This window comes from Rhinopithecus roxellana, chromosome 8, assembly GCF_007565055.1.
Source record: "Rhinopithecus roxellana isolate Shanxi Qingling chromosome 8, ASM756505v1, whole genome shotgun sequence".
NCBI classification, from domain to species: Eukaryota; Metazoa; Chordata; class Mammalia; order Primates; family Cercopithecidae; genus Rhinopithecus; species Rhinopithecus roxellana.
In genome coordinates, this window is record NC_044556.1 from 112,318,050 (window position 1) to 112,342,021 (window position 23,972).

Consider the following 23,972-nt stretch of genomic DNA (forward strand, 5'->3'; position numbering starts at 1 on the left):
GGCGCCTGTAACGCCAGCAGTTTCGGGGGCCGAGGCCGGCAGGTCACCTGAGCTCAGGAGAATGAGAACCACCCATCGAGTATAAACTGATTTTCATCAACTTCATCTCCTATCATGTGTTCAAAAGGGTTTTGTAGCAACAGTTTCCATAAGTTGGATTTTTACACCAAACTGTTCTGCAAGAGCCTGCTTGACAATGTTCTTAACAGATTGTTTAGTACCTTTATTGAATTGGCAATTAAAAACTTTTTCTTAGTGACATTTGGTAAATGAGTGATGTTTATTGGGAAGCTGCTTAATGGAAGAGAAAAATGAAAGGATTAGATCATGACTATTGTTAGGAAAAGTGAGAAATTAAATGGCCACGTGAAAAACTTCTCTTCTCTTCCTTGGGTATTTTTTACTCATTTGCCCTCTAGGGAAACAAACAACAGAGTTTGGTGATGAAACGTGCATTAAACAGCTGTTCTCAAGCTGTTAATTAAAAACAAAACAAACAAACAAACTGCAGAGGAGGCAGCCCAAGCCTTGGTTTTGGAACACATTCTCTGCTTGCCATTTACATGTTTTGAGTCAAGTTTTCAGTACCAACCAGAACCAGTTTAATTGATATTCCTTCTGGATTATTAGGAGGAGTTTTCTCCATGAGAAATCTCAGGACGTTTATGATGTCATATGCTAGATGACTTAAACTCTTCTGTCTTTGGTTCCTGGAGCTGTGTGCACGGTGCTGAAGTGTGAAATCCATGCCTTCAGCTAAATGGTCATCTTCAAATACCTCTAACTGGCACTCTCTTTTTTGGAAGCTTGTGCCGTTTAACCTGGATCTCCTCTCATCTTTTCAAGGAAAGACACTAACATGAAGACGGAAAACAAGAAGATCGAGAAGGTTCCCTTTTATCTCTTGTTTCTAAGGTCTCACCTCTTGTGAAGTTGTTTGTAACCCATTTTGTCTTCACCTAATATTCCTCTCTCTGGATATATTATACCTGTAAGTGATCCACTATCATCAACTGCTCTCTCCATTCTCAGGGGAAGAAAGCCATTTGGCTCTCTCAGATAATGTGCGTGAATAGCAGAAAAACAGGAAAGTTCACTCATTTGAGATAATTCAGATACTTTGTGCATGTTCAGTTCCCACAAACTTGATATCTTTTAAGTGACAGGGAATTAGGTAAGATGATCAAAATAATTAAATCGAATGGGATTGGAAAGTAGGAATTTTGGTAGAGGTATGAGTAACTGGCATGTTTACTTTAAGAGGATTGGATTGAAGAAAATGAATTAAGCATAATCCAGGAGTACACAGGCAAATACTTTTAACTAAACTAACGAAGGAAAAACTAGACAAAAACCTAGTTGTCAAAACTAAAAACAGGTTACTGTTGAACTATTCCTGAGTACTGTCAAACTCTCCATTTAGCACACTTAAAGATTCATTTTTCAGGGAAAAGTGGAACCTTTACAATTAAATGGAGTCACCAGTTTGGCATAAATAACCATGGAAACACTTGAGGAAGGCTGTACATTTTCTGTTGTTTCGTCTATAAAATACCCACTCATGTATATATTTAATTTTTAAAAATTTTTATTTTTTTTCTACTTTTATTTTAGATTCTGGTAGTACATGTGCAGGTTTGTTACCTGGTAATATTTTGTGATGGCGAGGTTTGGGGTGTAAATGGTCCCATCACCCAGGCACCTAGCATATACCCTTCTTCTAGCCATCTCTGTTTTCTATTGCTGCCATCTTTATTCCATGAGTATATAAATGTTGAGCTCTTATTCATAAGTGCCACTCACTTACTTAAAACAAACATCACTTTCTTGAAAAAATGTTTAACAATAGTCAACTACCCTGCTTGCATTTTGATAGATTCAGTCACTCTTTTGTGAACTTATTTTATTGATTGCTTTTTATGACCCATTTTGGACACACTAAGAGACGGTCTGTGACAGGAATGTTCTTGCTATCGTGTGGTGGTTGGTGGGTCAGAAGTCGTCAGTCGGGCTCTGTTGAAGGCACTTGCGTAACACTTCCTGTGAGGTTAGAAGGGACCAAGTGGCCTACGTCTTCCCATTGCCTTGTGGACTGCGTCATTAGCTTGCTTTCTTTTCCAAAGATCAGTTTTATTCACATTTAAGTGGTCTTCACAGCCACTTGTCACAATGCAATATCATAGAAGATATCAAAGCAAATCTTTCTACCATTTGTGCTCTCAAATTAATAGTATGAGTTTGGAATGGGAAAAGATAAAGTGTTCTAGGAGTAATCAATTGATGTATAGACGACTGAATATATACAAGGCTGTGCCAATGGCTGTGGATATAAGGACTATTTAGAGGATGACTCTACCCTCAAACAGCTCATATTATATTTGAGGAGGCAGAAGCATGCAGCAAATCAAAACAACAAAGAGAGTTGTAGAAACAAGTTGAAGAGGTGCCGTGAGGGCAGCATGGGGCTTGCCCCTGTCAGAACGTATCACAGAAAGACTCAAGAGGTCTTCATTAAACTCTGGTAAACATCCGAGTGTGGTCCATGTTATTTAGAAAGGCACGAAATACAAAGTTCATACCATGTGATGAGTGAAATAAATCAGGTTCTAGGATGCTCTGGTCAAGTGTATTCCTGATTCTTCAATCTCCATTCAATTCCGCAAAATCTCCTGATTGCTCTACCTTGAGCTTTATTTCTGCCTTTGGGGGAATTTTTTTCCTATCCCAATCCAAAACTTTCCAGGCTGACTACAAGTGATTGTAATTTATCTATGCACATGTATGTTTGTAAACAGGCAGTGCTATGTTTCCTACTTAAAAATATGTTATGCATATCTTTACATGAAAAGACAGCTAACCTACATCATTATCAATGTGGATAATGTAAATGGAGCAATGTTTGATTTATTTATTATTTACACAACCTATTTATGTTGATCATTAAGTTTGTTTCCAGTTTATTTTCACAACCAATAGCAATAATTTATTTAAGGTCGTCACATATGATTCCCACTTCACACTATTTATTTCCTCAGAATAAACTGATGAAAATGGCTAACACATGGATTTTTTAAGTTTGCTAAATGCCAGACACTTCCAGAAAAAAAAAAAAATGGTTTCAATTTGTACTTACACTAGCAGTGTGTGATGTTGCCCGCTTCTTCACAATAAAAATCCTAATTTATTGCCGTTACTTCAGCATTTTTTCAGAATACAAATGCGTACCTCTTCATTAAAGAGACTCAAACATCATAAAAAAGTTTTCACAAAGAAATGTATTTATTTATTAAGTTTTTTGAGCCACTTCATCTGGAGTGTGCATTTTAAAGTCTAACTCTTTACCTCTAAGTTACAATTTTGTTTTCTTCACATATATAAACACTACCTTTCCCAGTTATCTGAATTCTCATCTTACTTATATGAAACATTGGCATGTATGTGGGTTTTTTGTATTTTGGGGGGAGATGACAGTGTTTATTTCTAGATACTCTCCGTTTAATATCTCTTAGTTGTTGAGCCTTGTTTTTTTCTGTTCAGTTACTCATCCTTTACATTTCACATTGGTCCTACAGCGGTCAAAGTCAAGTTTTAACATTAAATGTGCTGGACAATTAATATGTGCTTGTCCTTTCAGATAAAATTTATAATCATTTTGACAAATTCCTCTAGAATAATGTAGCACATGTCTGTAATCCCAACACTTTGGGAGACCATGACAGGAAGATTTCTTTAGGCCAGAAGTTCAAGACCAGCCTGAACAACATGGCAAGATCCTGTCTCTACAAAAAATACAAAAACATAAGCTGGATATGGTGGTCTGGGCCTGTAGCCCCAGCTATGCAGGAGGCTGAGGTAGGAGAATTGCTTGAGCCCAGAAGGTTGAGGCTGCAATGAGCTGTGGTCATGCTACTGTGCTCCAGCCTGAGGAACAGAGCAAGATCCTGTCTCAAAAAGGAAAAGAATAAGAAATATTTTGTTGATATGTTGTTGATATTATGAGTAACTACTTGTTCATATATGCTGGGGCATTTGACATTCTTATTAAAACCAGAGTGGATTCCTGCAAGAAGTATAAGTGACCTGAGACCTGGGGCTACAGTAACCAGATGAAGAGAGAATTGCGCTCTAGGCAGAGAGAGCTCCTGAGTCAGGCTATTTTCTGGGAGCGAGGTGCCAGGAATTGACAGAGCACTGCAGAGAGCTGAGTATCCAGGTCACTCAGGGACATACAAACCACAGTCAAAACTTGATCTTCAGCTCACAAACAACCAAGAATCTTTGAAGGGCATTAGAATGGCAAAAGAGGGAGTTTATATGAACAGGTTTGAAGATGTGTTATTATTAATGTACTTCTGAGTTTAATAATTAATATTCATTTGGGAAATATATATGTGAACTTGTTTATAATTATGAGAGTTTTCTGTCTTTTGAAGGCTATATATATTTATAAAATAAATGATTAATTAATTCCATATTTTTCTGTATACAAAGATTTTTAAATTTTCTGTCCTTAGAAGATTTTTATGGGAGGCTTTCTGAACTAGGAATTTTGGGAAAGCAGAGTTCCATTAAAACTTTTAAATTGTTCCAAATTTAGAGATCTTCTTTGGCATTCTCTTAGAATTTTGACTATATGTGTGTGTATGCATTATGTCTACTTATAATAATATATGCATATTAAGAATTTTGACTATGTGTGTATGCATTATATCTACTTATAACTATATATGCATATTATGTGTATGCACACACTCATACAAAACCATACTTTAAAATCGTCTTCTTCACTAAAATTTCAAACTATATCAATATAATGTTAAAATAACTTCCCATACTATAAATATTTTATCACTCTTCTCGTATCTGTAGTTGGATCATTTTTCTTACTTTTATGATGCTTTGTGTCATCCTTTCTGCCCTCAAGTGTCATTAGCATGGCCAGAAATAGGTCTATTTCATTTCAGTTTTAAAGAATCAACTTTAAATGTTCAGTCTGCTTTTTTTTAAAATCCATTAATATCCGTTTAAGTATTTAATGCTCTTTCTCTTATTTAAATGTATTCTGTGGATATTTTTCTAATGTATTGGGTTGAATCTTTATTAACATCCATATTTTTTATAAGAATTACATTATTAGAGGTTATAAAATTTTGTCTGGATACATCTTGAGCTATATCCTATAGGCTTCCATACATATTTAATTTAATGAAAGTTTGAACTTCCTTTGGCCTAAGTAGTGTTTTAGGCATATGTTAAAGTATTTCAAATTCTCTGATTTAGATGTGAACCTGTTATTATGATTTTAGAATTCTAATATATTTTAGTAAAAAAAAAAAAAAACAAGAGATTGTCCTATGGAAGCTAACTGAATATATTAAGCACAAAATGCATTTCCATTTAAAATTCAAATTACAGGATTATTCTCTTTGTTCCATTGATAATATCGCATTATATCATAGTTTATATATACTTATGCCATTCCTTTTTGCATCTTTTAGTTCTCGTTTCCATTTGTACATTTTGTTTTGTTTTCTTTGAAGAGTAAATCTACACTTTAAAAGGGGATGTTTACGTTGAATGATGTTGTAGCCATGATTAACATAGCTGTTTTCTATCTCATTTCACCATATGCTTCATTTTAATTTCCTGTGCTGTTATATCTTTTTTCTTTCATTATTTTAAGCCATTTTAATACATACCCAAACACACATGTACACACATACAAACATTCTTGTAACTCATTTTAATATTAGTAACTGATTTTGTTAATCTTTTCCAAAGTCGTTCTTATTCTTACAGTTGCCTCCGTGTTGGAGTCATAGGCAAAAATGTATTTTTCTCTAGCTCATTTACTGAGAAAAAATGTTAGATTCTTCATAATTGTATATGTTTTTGTTTATCATCAGTCCTTTGCCCTGTATGTTCCAAGAAAGAGGGAATATTGTAAATGGTATCTTCCGCTCCTGGAAAAATGTCTAGTGAATAGCTGGATCACAATAAGCAGTTGAGTGAATAAATACATGAATAAATGAAAGCTGCTTTCTGGTACTTCGTAATTTTACATTCTATTTAAATAGAATTTGTTTTGCATGTATAGTATTAGCATTCCATTTTCAGACCCTGTTTTCTGTAGAGATAGAGATAGGTATATCTCTCTGTGTCTACATATTAGATGTCATAGATATATATGTATCTATCTATTTCTACATATATATATATTTTTGTTAATAAGAATCTTTTGAATTCTATGCAATGAGGCAATCATATTTATATTATTTTTTAAATATGTATATTTAACCTGAATTCAACATTTACTATCAGTAGTATTACAGTTTCTTCCTTTTTCTCAATTCTGTTTCATCTACACAAATATTCAGCTGTATCTTAGTGTTTATTCCTCCTAAGTCATCTCAGAATGTCTTCCTGCTTGAGCTACACATTACTTTCAACTAAAATGTATCTAATGATATCGAGAATAAGTTTTACTGAACAGACAGCACATTCTAGAGACTAGTCTAAGAAACTGACGTGTGTGAATGATGTAATCTTTAAAACTTGTGACCTTTCTATTATTACAGAGCAAATGGGGGACACGGGTACAAAAATAATTTAAGTGCTTGTGATTACAGGATTTAGTGGTGGAGAAAGGATCAAACCCAAGGAAATTCTGGCTCCAGAGCCCTCTTTTTACTGCAACGTTGTGTATCTTCAGTTCAGACATTTTTTCACTTTTATTTGGAATTTCTCAGGAAGACACCTGTGGTCAGTGTGAATTTTAGCCTGTGTAGGTGACTGTGTTTTCCTTTTCTTGTGTTTTGTTTGCATGATACTATGTTTTTATTAGATGCTGCCAGATGCTTTTACTTCAAATCACTTTCCCAGACACACACAAGTGTATGTGTTAACGCAATGAAACATCCATATACAGAGTCTGTTTATTCCTTTCCTAAGTTTCCTTTTCAATTTTTATTAATAATTCTCTCCTATTTGTGAAATCACTCTTTTTAAAACATTGATTATTTATGTTTTGCTTTTGTAGTTCCAATATTTCATGTATGTAAGTCTTTCTCTCTCTCTCTCTCTTTTTCTTTCTTGATGGAGTCTTGCTTTGTCACACAAGTTGGAGTGCAGTGGCACGATCTCAGCTCACTGCAACCTCTGCCTCCCAGGTACAAGCAATTCTCCCTTCTCAGCCTCCCGAGTAGCTGGGATTACAGGTGCCCACCATCATGACTGGCTAATTTTTGTAGAGACAGGGTTTCACTATGTTGGCCAGGCTTGTCTTGAACTCCTGACCTCAGGAGTGACCTCAGGTGATCCGCCCGCTTCGGCCTCCCAAAGTGCTGGGATTACAGGCGTTAGTCACTGCGCCCAGTGCATGTCTATCTTTCTTATAATTTAATATCTGCCTTTCTGCATCCCCGGAGAGCTACTAAAGTTTTATCCTCCACAACCCTAATACAATTTTATGTCTTCAGCTCTCTTATTTGCAGCTTTTCTTGTAACTTCTCATGCTGGAACTGTTTTTAATTGTCATGGGCAAAGCACTGCACTCGCCTGAGTGTGTTCACCCTCTCCTGAAGTGTTCCCTAACGTTGTCGTCTGTTTCTGCTCCCATTGACATTGCAGGAAGCTCCTTCTAATTCATCAGGTCGTCACGAGGAGCTCATTAGATGAGATTCTACCCACGAGATGGAGGATCTGCATTCTGGATGGATAGTGGGCAGAACAAATCTTCAGCCCCTTTTCCCCTCACCACCTAATCCACTCAGCCTCTTCTAAACTGGTAAGCAAAACTGTGCAGTTATGTTTGAAGTTTTGTTGAAAGAGAAGGAAAAACTTAGAAAGGAAAAGTTTTGATTTCTTGTTAGCTTGCATTTTTCCTTCTGTCTGTGTATTTCTCACTTTCCTAAATGAAGTCACTGTGCTGAGAACACTCCTTCAAGAACCTCCTTTGTTGGTCTACTTGCAACACTCTACCCTTGTTCTTCACAACTTCTTGGCTAGGGGAGGGTAAGAATGGGGAAAGCAGAGAAGCAGACCCTGCTGCAGAGAAAACCTGGCACAGAGACGCACAGTCAGTCCTTTCTCTGAGTGGTTCACACCCTGAGAGACCTTGTACATGTGCTGGCCAAAACTGAAGAGGCTTTTCTCTACCGAGGAGTCACCAGGGTTCATCTTTTCCTGTGTCCCAAGATTTTAAATTTTCATTGTAGATAAAAAGTTGAGTCGTTTCTGTGGTTTTGTGAGCATGTACTCAGAAGTTGAAACAGGCCTCCCTGGAGAATGTGTAGACACTTGCAAACTATTTTTTAGGCCCTAGTTGTTCATGTAATGCTATTACCTAACATATTGATCCTCACTGTTTAATCTGAGAGTGAACTTAGGAAATGACAGTCTTCTTCCTGGAATGAGTTTTCCCAGAAACTAGTCTTTTACAAGTCCATATCTCTTGCTAAAAGATTCCTCTAATGGCAATTATTTGCATGATCAGGAAGAATGTTCTGAGATTTTATTATTTTAAATAATTCAGAAGACAGTGCACAAGCCTGGAACCCTGCCTAGTGTCCAACAGGTGACACGTGCTTTTTAAAGTGCGTCCCTGAGTGTTCAACAGACAACACGTGCTTTTCGGAGTATGTCCCCCTAGTGTTCAACAGGCGACACATGCTTTTTGGAGTATGTCCCCTAGTGTTCAACAGGCGAGACGTGGCTTTTCGGAGTATGTCCCCTAGTGTTCACAGGCGACATGTGCTTTTTAAAAAGTGCATCCCTGAGTGTTCAACAGGAGACACGTGCTTTTTAGAGTGTGTCCCCTAGTGTTCACAGGCGACATGTGCTTTTTAAAAAGTGCATCCCTGAGTGTTCAACAGGAGACACGTGCTTTTTAGAGTGTGTCCCCTAGTGTTCACAGGCGACATGTGCTTTTTAAAAAGTGCATCCCTGAGTGTTCAACAGGAGACACGTGCTTTTTAGAGTATGTCCCCTAGTGTTCAACAGGCGACACGTGCTTTTCGGAGTATGTCCCCTAGTGTTCACAGGCGACATGTGCTTTTCAGAGTGTGTCCCCTAGTGTTCACAGGCGACACGTGCTTTTCAGAGTGTATCCCCTAGTGTTCAACAGGCGACATGTGTTTTTTATAGTGTATCTCCTGTTGTTTGTGCCTATGGTATACACACAGTAGCTACGAAATGCAATATTGCCTTTGGCAAGAAATTGTGTCCTCAGTATCAGCATTATCTCACAAGCACAACAGCTTACCATAGATTAGCATTTGAATTTACTCAGCTGTGGTCCTTTGCATATGTTACATGATGTTTGATCATCACAACATCCCTTAAGTTTCCTGTGATATCCTAATTATAGACCAGGAAACGGGCTCTAAGATTTTAAGTAACATGCATTAGGGTACATTGCAAATGATGAAGCCAGAACCCCAAACAAGCATTCTCAGTGCAAGTATTTCAGAATCGAGCAACCCCCTACTCCACGACGGTGTCCTAGAAACTGGCTGCCACCTCTGTGCACTTACTGCTGCGTCATCTGCCTCTCTGTTTCGTATAATACCTGAGTGCACACAGAAGTGCTCAAGAATTCAAAAACCAAGTCAGATTTTAAAGAGTGTTAAAATGATGAGGAAACTTTTAAAAGATGTTCTTATATTCATCGTATATTCAAGATGTGACTGCACCACCCATAGCTCTCTAAGATTGTGTATGGTTTCCTGCCTCTGGCCTATAAGATCTTTTATCCATTTCACTCAGTCACCATCTCCAAGGCTTACAACTGACCAACCAAATCAGGAAGCTTTTGAGTGAAATGAGGGGGATATTAGGACAGAAAGCACAACCTGGTCTATCCCAGTCTAAACCAGATGAGTTTCCCCTCTTGTGACACCTTCAAGACCCACAAAAATACAACACTAAGCAAAAACAAAAAAAATGGCTTAAATGTACCAAAGAGACAAAAAGAAAAAAACAAAAAGATCATAATGAACATGTTAAAGTTAAACTGTTATATGTTACAAACTGCAACTCAATTCTACTGATAATACTTAGAAAATAATTCTGTCCTCTTTATCCCGGCCTGCATACCTTGCAGAACTGATCCCTAATATCTCACTGTCTTCATCACTGGTAATTCTCTCCCTGAACTGACTTTTGTTTCCTGACTATCCCAAACTACTTTTTGCTTTAGGGATGTCACATTTGCTGTTTATTTTGTAGGAACACCCTAGCCCTAAATCTTCACATGAATTTTCTTTCATCTTTCATTATCTGTGTTGAAGTTTTCCATAAAGCACTTATTTGCATTACCTGGAACCATGGTTCCCACATGTGATTTACTGTGCCTATTTCATAACTAGAATGTAAGTCACATGATTCATATTCTTTTTATTTACTACAGTATCCCCAGAGCATAGAACACTGCACAGGACTCTCTCCATAAAGATTTGGTGTGCAAATGAATGAGAAAGTGACAAATGATGAAGGAACACATAAGAATGGCCAATGATCAGGTAGATAATGTAATCATATTTATTTCAGTTTAACTTAGTTTTCAGCTGTGTCTACAATTTATGGTTATTTCTGGATGGGACTAGTAGGTTTTAAAATTATCACAGAAATTCCCAATTTGCTCCAATGGCCTATTGAATTATTTTCTTGGGTTGTTTGAATATATTGGATCAATTGTCTTGCAGTTGTATCCACATTTTAAATAAATGGAGCCAACTCCAAATGAAGGATCCTTTCTAGGGCCCAAATTTTCTTCAGTCATAATGAAACTCCCTTAAGCCAAATATCAATTGGCAAACATTCATTCGTCTTCATCCCATGGAATCCTAATGTAGAAATTATTCTTCATCAAAAAGAAATAGCCAAGAAAAAAGAAGCTACAAATCTACCACACCAAAAAAAAAGTTTCATATTAGCTACATAAAAAATTTTCATCTCATAATGTTTACACAGACATGTTTAAGTGATTTATTTTATCTTTTGTCATTTTTGTTGACCCTGCTTCTCTTCTTATGCCTCCAGGTCAAACTCACTACCACGAATGAAAACAATGAAACCTTGTCCAGTGGCTTTACCCTCATGGGGCTCTTCACTCACGGTAAAGGCTCAGGATTCTTTTTCGGTGTCATTTGTGCCATCTTCTTCATGGCCGTGATAGCTAATGGGGTCATGGTCTTCCTGATTAACATAGACCCTCATCTCCACACCCCCATGTACTTCCTCCTCAGCCACCTCTCCCTCATTGACACATTATACATCTCCACCATTGTGCCCAAGATGCTGGTAGATTATCTCGTGGGCCAGGGGACCATCTCTTTCATCGCCTGCACTGCTCAGTGCTTTCTCTACATGGGCTTTATGGGGGCTGAATTCTTCCTGCTGGGGCTCATGGCTTATGACCGCTACGTGGCCATCTGCAACCCACTGCACTATCCTGTCCTCATCAGCCAGCGGGTCTGCTGCATGATCCTGGCCAGCTCTTGGTTCGGCGGAGCTTTGGACACTTTTCTCCTCACCCCCATCACCATGAGTCTCCCGTTCTGTGCCTCTCACCAAATCAATCACTTTTTCTGTGAGGCACCCACCATGCTGAGGCTGGCCTGTGGGGACAAAACCGCCTATGAAACAGTGATGTACGTGTGCTGTGTTGCAATGCTACTCATCCCCTTCTCGGTGGTGACTGCATCCTACACCAGGATTCTCATCACAGTGCACCAGATGACATCGGCTGAAGGGAGGAAGAAGGCCTTTGCCACCTGCTCCTCACACATGACTGTGGTGACATTATTCTATGGGGCTGCCTTGTATACGTATATGCTTCCCCAATCCTACCACACCCCAATCAAAGATAAGGTCTTCTCTGCCTTTTACACCATCCTCACCCCCTTATTAAACCCTCTCATCTACAGTCTGAGGAACAGGGATGTGATGGGTGCCTTGAAGAGAGTTGTGGCAAGATGTTAAGGGACCTGTGGTGTGATGAGGAAAGAATTCTGATCGTCTAAAACCTCCACATCCTGTTTAGGCATATATGGGCTTGCATCATGGATACCATGGGTAATGCTGACTGGAACTGCCAATACCAGCTGTGCTAAATGGTGTGTCCAGCAGTACTTCCATCCAAAATGTGAAGATGCTGTAACAGTCACACACAAACAATACCAGCTGTGCTAAAAGGCGTATCCAGCAGTACTTCCATCCAAAATGTGAAGATGCTGTAACAGTCACACACAAACAATACCGGAGTTCTAGAAACACCACTCGTGTTTATTCTTTTGTTTCTACCAATTCCAAGTCTTCTCTCATATCACTTCTCCGATTGCAGTTCGTGTATATGAATGCCCCCAAATGTTGAGTTAACATGACATATTCTGCCCATCTTCAATGGCTCCATAAGAACTGGTGATTTTGACTATATTGTTTAAACAATCCATCAATTGGTTTATCAAAGGTGTAGGGATGTCAAGGTTCGAAAGACATATGAAAGAGACTAAACTGTCATAAAACTGTAAAAGAAAAATCTACATACTTACACCAAGATTTAGAAAATCCAAATATCTCTTCTTTGAGTAACAACTGAAAACACTCCTCCTTTATCTACATTTGGAACTAAAAACAATGATTCTTGTGTTTTGTAGAAATGCCAAGACTAAACCTTTATGGGGGAGGGAGTCTGTGATGTTATTTTTTTAATATGGCATCTATAACTGTTACATTGGAAGACACAGCAAAAGGTAGTTGAGAAAAAAATGTCCTATTAACTAGCAGTTTCTGTAATCACTTTTCAGCTTCTTTAATTCACTAGCATTTTTAGACTTTGGGGATCCCTGCGTAGATGTTAGTGTTGTTGGAGCTATTTCTATCAAGTTTTCTCTTTTAAAAAAGTAGTGGACAGCATATTTTTCCTTCTCTATAGCACTGGCTTTTGCATTGGATAACACTGCAAAGTGGGAAGGAAGTACCCAGCTTTTCATCTGAAAATTAGAACTGGAAACCCCTTGTAAATGATTTAGTGTCATGAGCGGTGCAAGGTTAGAAATAACCAGGACCACAAATGCTCGTGTCTTTCACAATGTCAGGGTTTTCAGAGCGTCAGGGTTTTCAGAGCGTCAGGGTTTTCAGAGCGTCAGGGTTTTCACAGCGTCAGGGTTTTCACAGCGTCAGGGTTTTCACAGCGTCAGGGTTTTCACAGTGTCAGGATTTTCTTGATGCTATTCCAATCACAAAAGCCAGCCTGGGCTACATGGAGTTCCCAAGGGGGCCACTCCCCTTAGTACTTTTCATTCACTGGGTAGTCAGAGCCGCGGGCACAGACTCAAGCCACTCCACAAGTCAGTCAATATTGCACATCATACATAGTGAGTCCCCTGGTGAGAACTGATCCTATTTCGAGCTGCTAAAGACCTGCTCTCTGACAGTTACAGAGTCCTCCCACGAGAACTGATCATGGAAGAGTGTGCTTGTTTGAGTCCTTTTCTGGTTGGATACAGTCTTTTTTGTTGTTGTTGTTTGGTAGACAACACATCTTATCCTTGTTGGAAAAGTGCCCTATGAAATATAAAATAGAGTATTTTTCTAAGATGGAGTTGGCTATGTCAAGGGTGTTCTATACACTTAGTATGATTTCTTTTTAAGTGGCTAAGAATTGGAGAGAAAATGTTTGGTCTAAATTGTAGGCACAGTAGTGAAACCAGGACCACATCCCAAACCCCTCAGGCCACTTCTACCAGCTGCTGTGCCAGGCTTTGTACTGTCATTGGTTTAACAAAATCCAAGCTGGGTTCAGGGATGTTCTGCAGGCACTGGAGATGGTGGGTGAAGGAAACGTTGCCACACCTCGTTTTGTACTGAAAAAAGCTGCTGGGTATTTGACAAAATATTTAGCCAAATAGAACAGCTCAGCTTGGTGTTGGGCTGAGCACTTAATCAAGAAAATAGACCTGGTCTTGCTGAACTGAGCAGGGTTTTCAGTTGAAATCCAGGAACAGCTTTTCCGAGGCTCTTCAGCTGGAGGCTCAACATCGCCTCAATCTTGTCAGACTGTCTTGGAGAACACTATGTGCCAGGTAGTATGAGGGAGCATTTCCAACCAAGAAGATGTTGAGGTACAAAAACCACAAGTCAGAGAGAAGCAGGGGGCTGGCCCATAAGAACTGGTCATCAGTTTCAGCTCCACATAAACACCATGGGAATTTCTGCCAATCATTCAATGCTTCTGAGGACCAACTTTTCTTTTTATAAAATTTGATTTAATACATACATTTTTTCTTGTAAGATTTTAAAATCAAGTAAGATGATGAATGCAATAAAATTTTATAAATATTAGTCAATATTTCAGCTATTCTTTGAAAAGGTGATTGACTTTTGTATTCAGTTTTTACAATTTCTTTCATTTCTATCAATCCGTTACACACAAAAGAACACTCTTGTACAGCCACTTTGGAATACAGTTTGACAGTTTCTTACAATATTGACCATAATCTTACCATATGATCTGGCAATTGTGTTTCTCGGTATTAACTCTGCTGATTTGGAAACTTACGTTCATAGTAGATATTTCATACATTCCAAAACATAGACTTAATCAGAACGTCCTTCAGAAGTTAAATGGATAAAGTGTGGCACATTCCTACAGTGGAATATTATTTAGTGATAAAAATAAATGATTTATCAAGCCATTGGAAGACATGGAGGAAACTTAAATGCATATTGTGATGTGAAAGAAGCTAATCTGAAAAGGCTACATACTGTGTGATTCCAGCTGCATGACATCCTGGAAAAAACAAAACTGTGGAGACAGGAAAAAGATAAGTGTTGCAAGGGGTCAGGGGAGGGATGGATGGATAGACAGAGCACAGAGGACTTTTAGAGTAGTGAAACTATTCTATAGGACACAGTAATTAATGTTACATAATATTATGTTACATGGTACTATGCTCTTGTGAAAAAAATACAACTCCGGAACAGAAAGACTCATCCTTATGTAAAATATGAACTGTTAATAGTAATGTATCAAAATTGATTCATTCATTGTAACAAATGTACTACACTAATGCCAGATGTTAACAATAGGGGAAAGAGAGGGGATAAAAACTCTCTGAATGATCAGTTCAATTTTTTGGTGAACCTCATTGTCCTAAAATACAAAATTTCATTTCAAAAGTTTTCTAACAATTATATAACTCTCTGATACTATATTTCTTGACTGGATTTCAGTCAGTAAATCATTGGGAGTTCCCATCAAAGAACTGTGGTGTTTGTAGAAGTTAGGATGCGGGTTGGGGATGAAATAATAAAAGTTTGTTAACCTAATTGGTCTTGTTTTGGGAGTTTGGTTATATGTTGTTTTGAAGACTTGGGAGCAGTGAGGCTAATATTTCCAGGAAAGTTAGAAGAACATGGGCCAAATATTAATTAGTTTTATGCTTGGGGCATATGGTAGGAGCCCCTCATTCCAACTTAGCATTCCTTCCCCATTCTGCATATATAAGAAAACACTGGAAATGCATCATCTGTATATGGAAGAGGGGGAAAAATGTCTATATTACCTCACACCAGAAAACCAAAACCTATTAAAAGATGGATGCTGCTGCAGGAGAAGGCCTTTTTAGAATGAGTGAATTTTTTAATGAAGAATTTGATTATTCATGACCCATCATTGTTAATTTCATCTCAAGTTCAGATATTCAGCCTCTGAAGGAATGCAAAGCCATTTGTGAGCCATTTGGCCATCCCTGCAGGAAAATCAGTTCAAAACTCAGCCTGACTCTGTGGGAAACTTGTGCTTCCTCTGGTTGAAACCAGCTAGCAAAATGCATAATTTGTGCTCAAGGAAGAATTAGTAATGGCTAGAAGAGAGATTGATTTGTCTTTTAGCTCTCCCAGTAACTCAGTCGACCATTTGGACGACTCTGTTGCCTTAGCCTGAGTTTCTACTTAAGTGAATAGGGAATACTCTCTTAGATATGGTTGTTGATTCCCTCAGAACAAAATTAACATGGCAACAATCAAGTCATGCACAACCCTTTTGGAAACTTGAGGAAGAACGTGAGCAACATTTCTAAAGGTTTTTGTTACTGAAATTCGTAATGTCATACATATGTCATTTTATTACTAGACTTTAGAAGTATGTAGGCATTGTGTAGCACATAGAGTGATTTTGATATGAATTGATATTCTCAAGAAGTCAATGGTTTTACATTAAAAAACGCAGGACCATGCATGGGAAGGAGTGTAGGTGGAATGATTGGGGACCATAGAGCAATGGAAATCTGGTGCCTTCTAGGACCTGTCCAGAGATATTCAGCCTGACAACCATCAGGCATTCAAAATGATGCTCAAATGAAATGTGGAGAATTATTAATGCAGGAGGAGAATTCAAGGTAGTTTTGTCAAACTGATGAGTTTTTGGTACATGCTGGTTGCAAAGATCACTGCTGGGTTTCTGGATTGCTGTGCTGAGGATTTTTCTGAGGTCACATGCAGGCTCTGTGGGAAGAGTGATGTAAACTAATTAGCCAGGATGGACATAGGGATGAGTTCTAAGGCATGGGGTGGCACATTGGCTGCAGTCAGCTCTTACCCATAAGTGCCATTGAATGGTTTATAGCATAGCAGTCGCACAGCAAGAAGAAATAAAAAGCATCTAAATAAGGAAAAGAAGAAGGCAAACTATGTCTCTTTGCTGATAATACGATTCAATACCCCCAGAAAACCAAAAGACTTTGCCAAAAGATTCCCGGAACTGAGAAACAACTTCAAGTAAAGACTTAGGAAACAAACAATGTACAAAATTCAGTAACATTTCTAAACACTGATAACATTCAAGCTGAGAGCCAAATCAAGAACTCCATTCCATTTACAACAGCCACAAAAATAAAAAATCTAGGAATACAGTTAACCACAGAGGTGAAAGATCTCTACAAGGAGAACCACAAAACACTGCTGAAAGAAAGTAGATAAGACTCAAACAAATGAATAAACATTCCATGCTAACTGGTTGGAAGAATTACTCTCATTAAAATGGCCCAAAGAAATCTACAGATTTAATGTCATTCATAGAAAACTACAGACTTTATTTTTCAAAGAAGTAGAGACAACTATTCTAAAATTAAGATGAAACCAAAAAAGAGGCCAAAAGTCAAAGTAACCCTAACCAAAAAGAATAATGCTAAAGACATCACAATACCTGACTTCAAACTATACTATAATGTTACAGTAACCAAAGCAGATTGTACTGGCATAAAAACAGACACATAGACTAAATGGAACTGAATAGAGAACAAAGAAATAAAGCCACAGATCTATACCCTGTTTATCTTTGACAAAGTTGACAAAAGCAAGCAATGGGGAAAGGACTCCCTACCTAATAAATGGTGCTGTAATAGCTGGACAGCCATATGCAAAAGAATGAAAGTGGACCCCTGCCTTTCACTATATACAAAAATTAAATCAAGGTGAAATAAAGATTTAAATATAATAACTCAAATAAAGAAACCTAGAAGAAAGCCTACAAAACCCCATTCTGAACATTGCCCATGGGAAATAATTTATGACTAAATCCTCAAAAGCAATTGCAACCAAAACGAAAATTGACAAGAGGAACCTAATTAAACTAAAGAGCTTTTGCACAGCAAAAGAAACTATCAACTGGGTAAGCAAACAACCTATAGAAAGGGATAAAATAGATTTTCTAGTTTATTTGCATAGAGGTGTTTATAGTATTCTTTGATGGTAGTCTGTACTTCTGTGAGATCAGTGGTGATATCCCCTTTATCATATTTTACTGTGTCTCTTTGATTCTTCTCCCTTTTCTTCTTTATTAGTCTGCCTAGCATTCTATCTATTTTGTTTATCTTTTTAAAAAACCAGCTTCTGGATTCATTGAATTTTTGAAGGGTTTTTTGATGTCTCTGTCTCCTTCAAATTCTGCTCTGATCTTAGTTATTTCTTGTCTTTTGCTAGCTTTTGAATTTGTTTGCTCCTGCAGGGTGTCAATTTTACATCTTTCCTGCTTTATCCTGTGGGCATTTAGTGCTATAAATTTACCTCTAAACACTGCTTTAGCTGTGACCCAGAGATTCTAGTACATTGTGTCTTTGTTCTCATTGGTTTCAAATAATTTACTTATTTCTGTCTTAATTTCATTATTTACCCAGTGGTCATTCAGGCACAGATTGTTCAGTTTCCATGTAGTTGTGCAGTTTTTAGTGAGTTTCTTGATGCTGAGTTCTAATTTGATTGCCCTGTGGTCTGAGAGACTGTTTGTTATGATTTTTGTTCTTTTGCATTTGCTGAGGAGTGTTTTACTTCCAATGATGTGGTTGATTTTAGAATAAGCATTATGTGGTGCTGAGAAGAATGTATATTTGGTTGATTTGGGTTGGAGATTTCTGTAAATGTCTATTAGGTCCACTTGGTCCAGAGCTAAGTTCAAGTCCTGAATATCCTTGTTAATTTTCTATCTCATTGATCTGTCTAATATTGACAGTGGGGTGTTAAAGTCTCCCACTATTATTGTGTGAGAGTCTAAGTCTCTTTGTAGGTCTCTAAGAACTTGCTTTATGAATTGGAATGCTCCTGTATTGGGTGCATATATATTCAGGATAGTTAGCTCTGCTTGTTGCATTGATACCTTTACCATTGTGTAATGCCTGTCTTTGTCTTTTTCAATCTTTGTTGGTTTGAAATCTATGTTATCAGAGACTAGGATTGTAACCCCTGCATTTTTTGTTGTCGTTTTTGTTTTTGTTTTTGTTTTTTTGCTTTCCACTTGCTTGGTAAATCTTCCTCCATCTCTTTATTTTGAGTATATGTGTGTCTTTGCATGCGAGATGGGTATCCTGAATATAGCACACTGATGGGTCTTGACTCTTTATCAAATTTGCTAGTCTGTGCCTTTTAATTGGGGGCATTTAGCCCATTTACATTTAAGGTTAATATTGTTATGTGTGAATTTGATCCTGTCATTATGATGCTAGCTGGTTATTTTGCCCATTAGTTGATGCCGTTTCTTCATAGTGTCAATGGCCTTTACATTTTGGTTTGTTTTGGCAGTGGCTGGTACCGGTTTTTCCTTTTCATATTTAGTTCTTCCTTCAGGAGCTCTTGTAAGGCAGGCAGGCCTGGTGATGACAAAATCTCTCAGCATTTGCTTGTCTGTAAAAGATTTTATTTCTCCTTCACATATGAAACTTAGTTTGGCTGGATATGAAATTCTGGGTTGAATTATTTTTTCTTTAAGAATGTTGAATATTGGCCCCTACTCTCTTCTGGCTTGTAGGGTTTCTGCAGAGAGATCCACTCCTAGTCTGATGGACTTCCCTTTGTGGGTAACCCAATCTTTCTCTCCAGCTGCCCTTAACATTTTTTCCTTCATTTCAACCTCAGAGAATCTGACAATTACATGTCTTGGGGTTGCTCAACCATCTAATCTTTGACAAACCTGACAAAATCAAACAATGGAGAAAGGATTTCCTATTTAATAAATGGCGTTAGGAAAACTGGATAGCCTTATGAAGAAAATTGAAACTGGATCCCTTCCTTACACCTTATACAAAAATTAACTCAAAATGAATTACAATTTAAATTTAAGACCTAAAACCATAAAAACCCTAGAAGAAAACCTAGGCAATACCATCTAGGACATGGGCATGGGCAAACACTTCATGACTGAACCACCAAAACCAATTGCAACAAAAGCCGAAATTGACAAATGGAATCTAATTAAATTAAAGAGCTTCTGCACAGCAAAAGAAACTATCCTCAGAGTGAACAGACAACCTATAAAATGGGAGAAAATTTTTGCAATCTATCCATCTGACAAAGGGCTAATATCCAGAATCTACAAGGAACTTAAACAAATTTACAAGAGAAAAACAAACAACTCCATCAGAAAGTGGGTGAAGGATATGAACAGACACTTTTCAAAAGAAGACATTTATATGGCCAACAAACATATAATAAAATGCTCATCATCACTGGTCATTAGAGAAATGCAAATCAAAACCACTATGAGATACCATCTCAAACCAGTTAGAATGGTAATCATCAAAAAGTCAGGAAACAACAGATGCTGGAGAGGATGTGGAGAAATAGGAAGACCTTTACAGTGTTGGTGGGAATGTAAATTAGTCCAGCCAATGTAGAAAACAGTTTGTAGGTTTTTCAAAGAACTTAAAACAGAGCTACCATTTGACCCAGTAATCCCATTACTGGGTATATACCCAAAGGAAAGTAGATCATTATACCAAAAAGACACATGCACTCATGTTAAACACCATGCTATTCACAATAGCAAGATATGGAATCAACCTAGTTGTCCATCAGTGGCAGATTGGATAAAGAAAATGTGGCAAACACAAAAAAGAAAAATGAAAATGTGGCACATATACACCATGAAATACTATGAAGGCATTAAAAAAGTATGAAATCCTGTCCCTTGCAGCAATATGGATAGAGCCAGAGGCCATAATCCTAAGTGAATTAACACAGGAACAGAAAGCCAAATACAGGATGTTCTTACTCATCAATGGGAGCTAAACATTGAACACCTGGCCACAGAGATGGCAACTATTAGATCCCAGAGGTGGGAGGAAGGGAGGGGGGTAGGTGTTGAAAAACTATTGGGTACCATGCTCAATACTTGGGTGATGGGATCATTTATAATCCAAACCTCAGCATCACACAATATACTCAGGCACTTGTATGCCATGAATTTCAAATAAAGTGGAATGAATAAATAAAATAATTTTTAAAAAAGAAGTTAAATAAATGAATAGTAAAAATAAAAGTTGGCCGGGTGCAGTGGTGCACGCCTGTAATTCCCGCACTTTGGGAGGCCAAGGCGTATGGATCACCCGAGGTCAGGAGCTTGAAACCAGCCTATCCAACATGGTGAAACCCCATCACTACTAAAAATACAAAATTAGCTGGGTTTGGTGGCACATGTCTGTAGTCCCAGCTACTCAGGAGGCTGAGACAGGAGAATCACTGGAACCCAGGAGGTGGAGGCTGCAGTGAGCCAAGATCCTACCACTGCACCCCAGCCTGGACAAGACAGAACTAGACTCTTGTCTCAAAAAAAAAAAAAAAAAAAATTTTTTTTGAAGTTAATGACAGTAATCAACCTTTCTAGGATCCCTGGCTCAGGATCCACTAGTCTAAGTCAGCTGGGCTCCTGAGTGGGGTGAGGACTTGGAGAACTTTTACGTCTAGCTAGAGGATTGTAATCGCACCAATCAGCTCTCTGTAAAATGGACCAATCAGCTCTCTGTAAAATGGACCAATCAGCAGGATGTGGGTGGGGCCAGACAAGGGAATAAAAGCAGGCTGCCGTGGCCCCCGCGGCTGCCCGGCTACCGCTGTGGTGCCGCGTGGGAGGGCTGTGGTCTCGTGTTTGCAGTGAATCTTGCTGGGGCTCACTTTGGGGCCATACTACCTTAAGAGCTGCAGCACTCACCGTGAAGCTGTGCGGCTTCACTCCTGAAGCCAGTGAGACGGCGAACCCACGGAGAGGAATCAGCAACCCCAGGCGTGGCCCGGCTTGAGAGCTGTAGCCTGGCCCTGGAGGTCTGGGCTTCACTGCCGAAGCCGGCGAGACCGCGAACCCGTGGGAGGAAAGAACTCTCCAGATGCACCCTCCTTAGGAACTGTAACACCGCAGGGTCCGCTACTTCTTTCTTGAAGTCAGCGAGACCAAGAACCTGCCAATGGCAGACACAATAGTATTTTTGAGGTGCAACTTGATGAAATCAAAACTTGAAAAATATTCACACAAATGAATTAAATAATGTTGACTGAGGAAGAGTTAATGAGGAAACCGTCCAAAATCTGTACTCAAATTAGATGTAAGGATTTAATCAGCACATTATTTTAGTCCCCCAAATTAAAACTGTATGCATGCTATAAAAATGGAGCATTAATTAAATAATATTGAGCATGCCCATAAAGTATAATACTTTGGGGTTATTGCATGCTACATTTGGGAAAATATTTCACATCAGGGACACTTTTTATGGTGTATTTTGTGAACAATGCAAATTGTGAAATTACATGTAAACCCACAGACACTCATTACACACATGTTGTATAAATGCCATATATATTTATAGTGTTTAAGTTTCTGCATGTCTCTGTTGCTTCTCTACCTCTTGTTTAGTTACATAAAGCTCTTGTAGTGTGCTGGTACATACACACCCACGAACATACATACACACCAACACATACAGTATAAGTGCAATTTTGTAAGGATAATCATCTATATGGTATGTTTTCGATAACCCTCTCTGGTATGTTTTTCCCGATGGGTATGCATTACCTTCATGCTGAAACAAAATAATAATTATTAAGCTACCAATAAGCATAACAGATGTTTTGTTACTAAAATATAACAGAAATAAAGCTACTTTTAATCTTTTTAATGGCTTTCCACATTTGTTGCCACATTTCTCTGTGAGGAAGAGCTGCTGGCAGAACTTTCTGATGAAACACTCAGGAAATCAGTTTTACACTTTGAAGCACAGGAGTAGAAACACGTTCTCAAAGCCCTTATCACTTGAACATTCACTCTTTTCCACCCATCAGTACACTTCTCATTAGCTGTAATAAGTCAGTCTCATTAAAGTCTCCTGAGATCCAAAAGGAAGGAAATTGCGCTTTCCCAGAGCACTTCATTCATGTCCCCTCAAAGAAAACTATTTAAACTCATACCTCTTCTCAATCTGGGCGCTCCCTCGTGGCGCCAGGGATCTCAAAAGCAGAACACCCAGAATAATACTGCATTCTTTACTGGTCTGCTGCTTTCTTCCTCCATGTTTAGTTTTTCAGACCTGTTATCCCTCTTTAGTTGCTAAATATTTCCCTGTAAAAATAAGAAACAGGCAGTATTACATGTTTCTAGAAGGCTGGAGAATTTATGCAGTTTGTCCTGGCAATGCAAATTGTTTCAAGGATTTCTAAGGTGACATTTATTTGTTTGGCTTAGTAATACTTCCTTCTGCAGAGTTATATTACAAGAATAGCCCCTAATAAACTTGTTGCATGTCTCTCTTTGTCCTAACTCCATCATCAGTTGCTAAGGATACCTTCAGTCATGCCAAGTTCATAAATCCAGATTAGAAACCTATGCATACTGGATCTTCAGGGGTAACATGCTGACAGCATTTTGGCATCCAGATGGCCTAGGTGTTGAAGGTTTTCCTGTTGTGGATACCATTGCCTGTTAATTGCTTTGTGTGTTTTCTTCTCGGTATAAGCTAGAAGAGAATTTAAGTCTACTAAATCTGATCATTTTTCCTTCTAGCAAAATACCACCTTCAACCCTCTAAAAAGTCTTAGTTCTTCATAGCTTGTTTAGTTACATAAAGTTCCTGTAGTTTACCACTAAGTTTTTGATTTACTAAATTATACATAACCTTCTGGCTATCCTGAGAGATTCAGCTCTCTGTGAGTGACAGATAATCATCTTTTGATGGAATACAGTTTGGGATAAAATTAGATATTTGGACAATTTTTATGAAAATTATGTGTATTCTATTCCTTGATTCCTACTTAGTGATGTGTGTCACATGCTGTGTCACATGTCACATGTGTTGTGAGTGGGTGGCATTCAGATTGCATGGATGAGAGGAGATATGAGAAATGTGAGATCATATAGAACACATGAATACAATATTTTATGAAGCTCTTTGGAAATTAAATAATTGGATTTAATAGTTAAGGTTTTGTCTAAATGATGCAAAATCCTTGAGTAAAATTAGGCAATTAATATGGATCATCTAGGAGTTTCTACTCTACTTATACTCACTCTTTGTTTGTTCTACTCTTCCTATTCCCTTAATGAAAATCCAGGTCTTTCGGAATTATGCCGGACTTTCACAGGTGACAAACCAAATGCTGATGAGCACCTAGACTGACTCCCCCTCATAGTAGAACTTTAAATATTTGGTGCATAT

General features: G+C 38.1%; 1 protein-coding gene and 1 long non-coding RNA gene across 3 annotated transcripts in view; one reads left to right on the forward strand and one right to left on the reverse strand.

Moving 5' to 3' along the window:
- The window catches only part of LOC104681146 (olfactory receptor 2T6), a 50,968-nt gene extending 38,185 nt beyond the window's left edge, over positions 1–12,783 (forward strand). For both annotated transcript variants that reach the window (XM_030937250.1, XM_030937249.1), the window contains exons 2-4: positions 7,630–7,786; positions 10,409–10,520; positions 11,041–12,783. In XM_030937250.1, the coding sequence (XP_030793110.1) occupies positions 10,485–10,520; positions 11,041–11,982 (978 nt within the window). In that variant the 5' untranslated portion in view covers positions 7,630–7,786; positions 10,409–10,484 and the 3' untranslated portion in view covers positions 11,983–12,783. The remainder of the gene's footprint in view (positions 1–7,629; positions 7,787–10,408; positions 10,521–11,040) is intronic.
- A 3,489-nt stretch (positions 12,784–16,272) lies between these two features.
- Positions 16,273–22,868, reverse strand: LOC115899288. Its single transcript, XR_004059040.1, has 3 exons — positions 22,729–22,868; positions 21,479–21,722; positions 16,273–16,506 (listed from the first exon to the last, which is right to left on the reverse strand). It is a non-coding gene; the product is annotated as an uncharacterized LOC115899288 (long non-coding RNA).
- Positions 22,869–23,972: the final 1,104 nt, after the last annotated feature.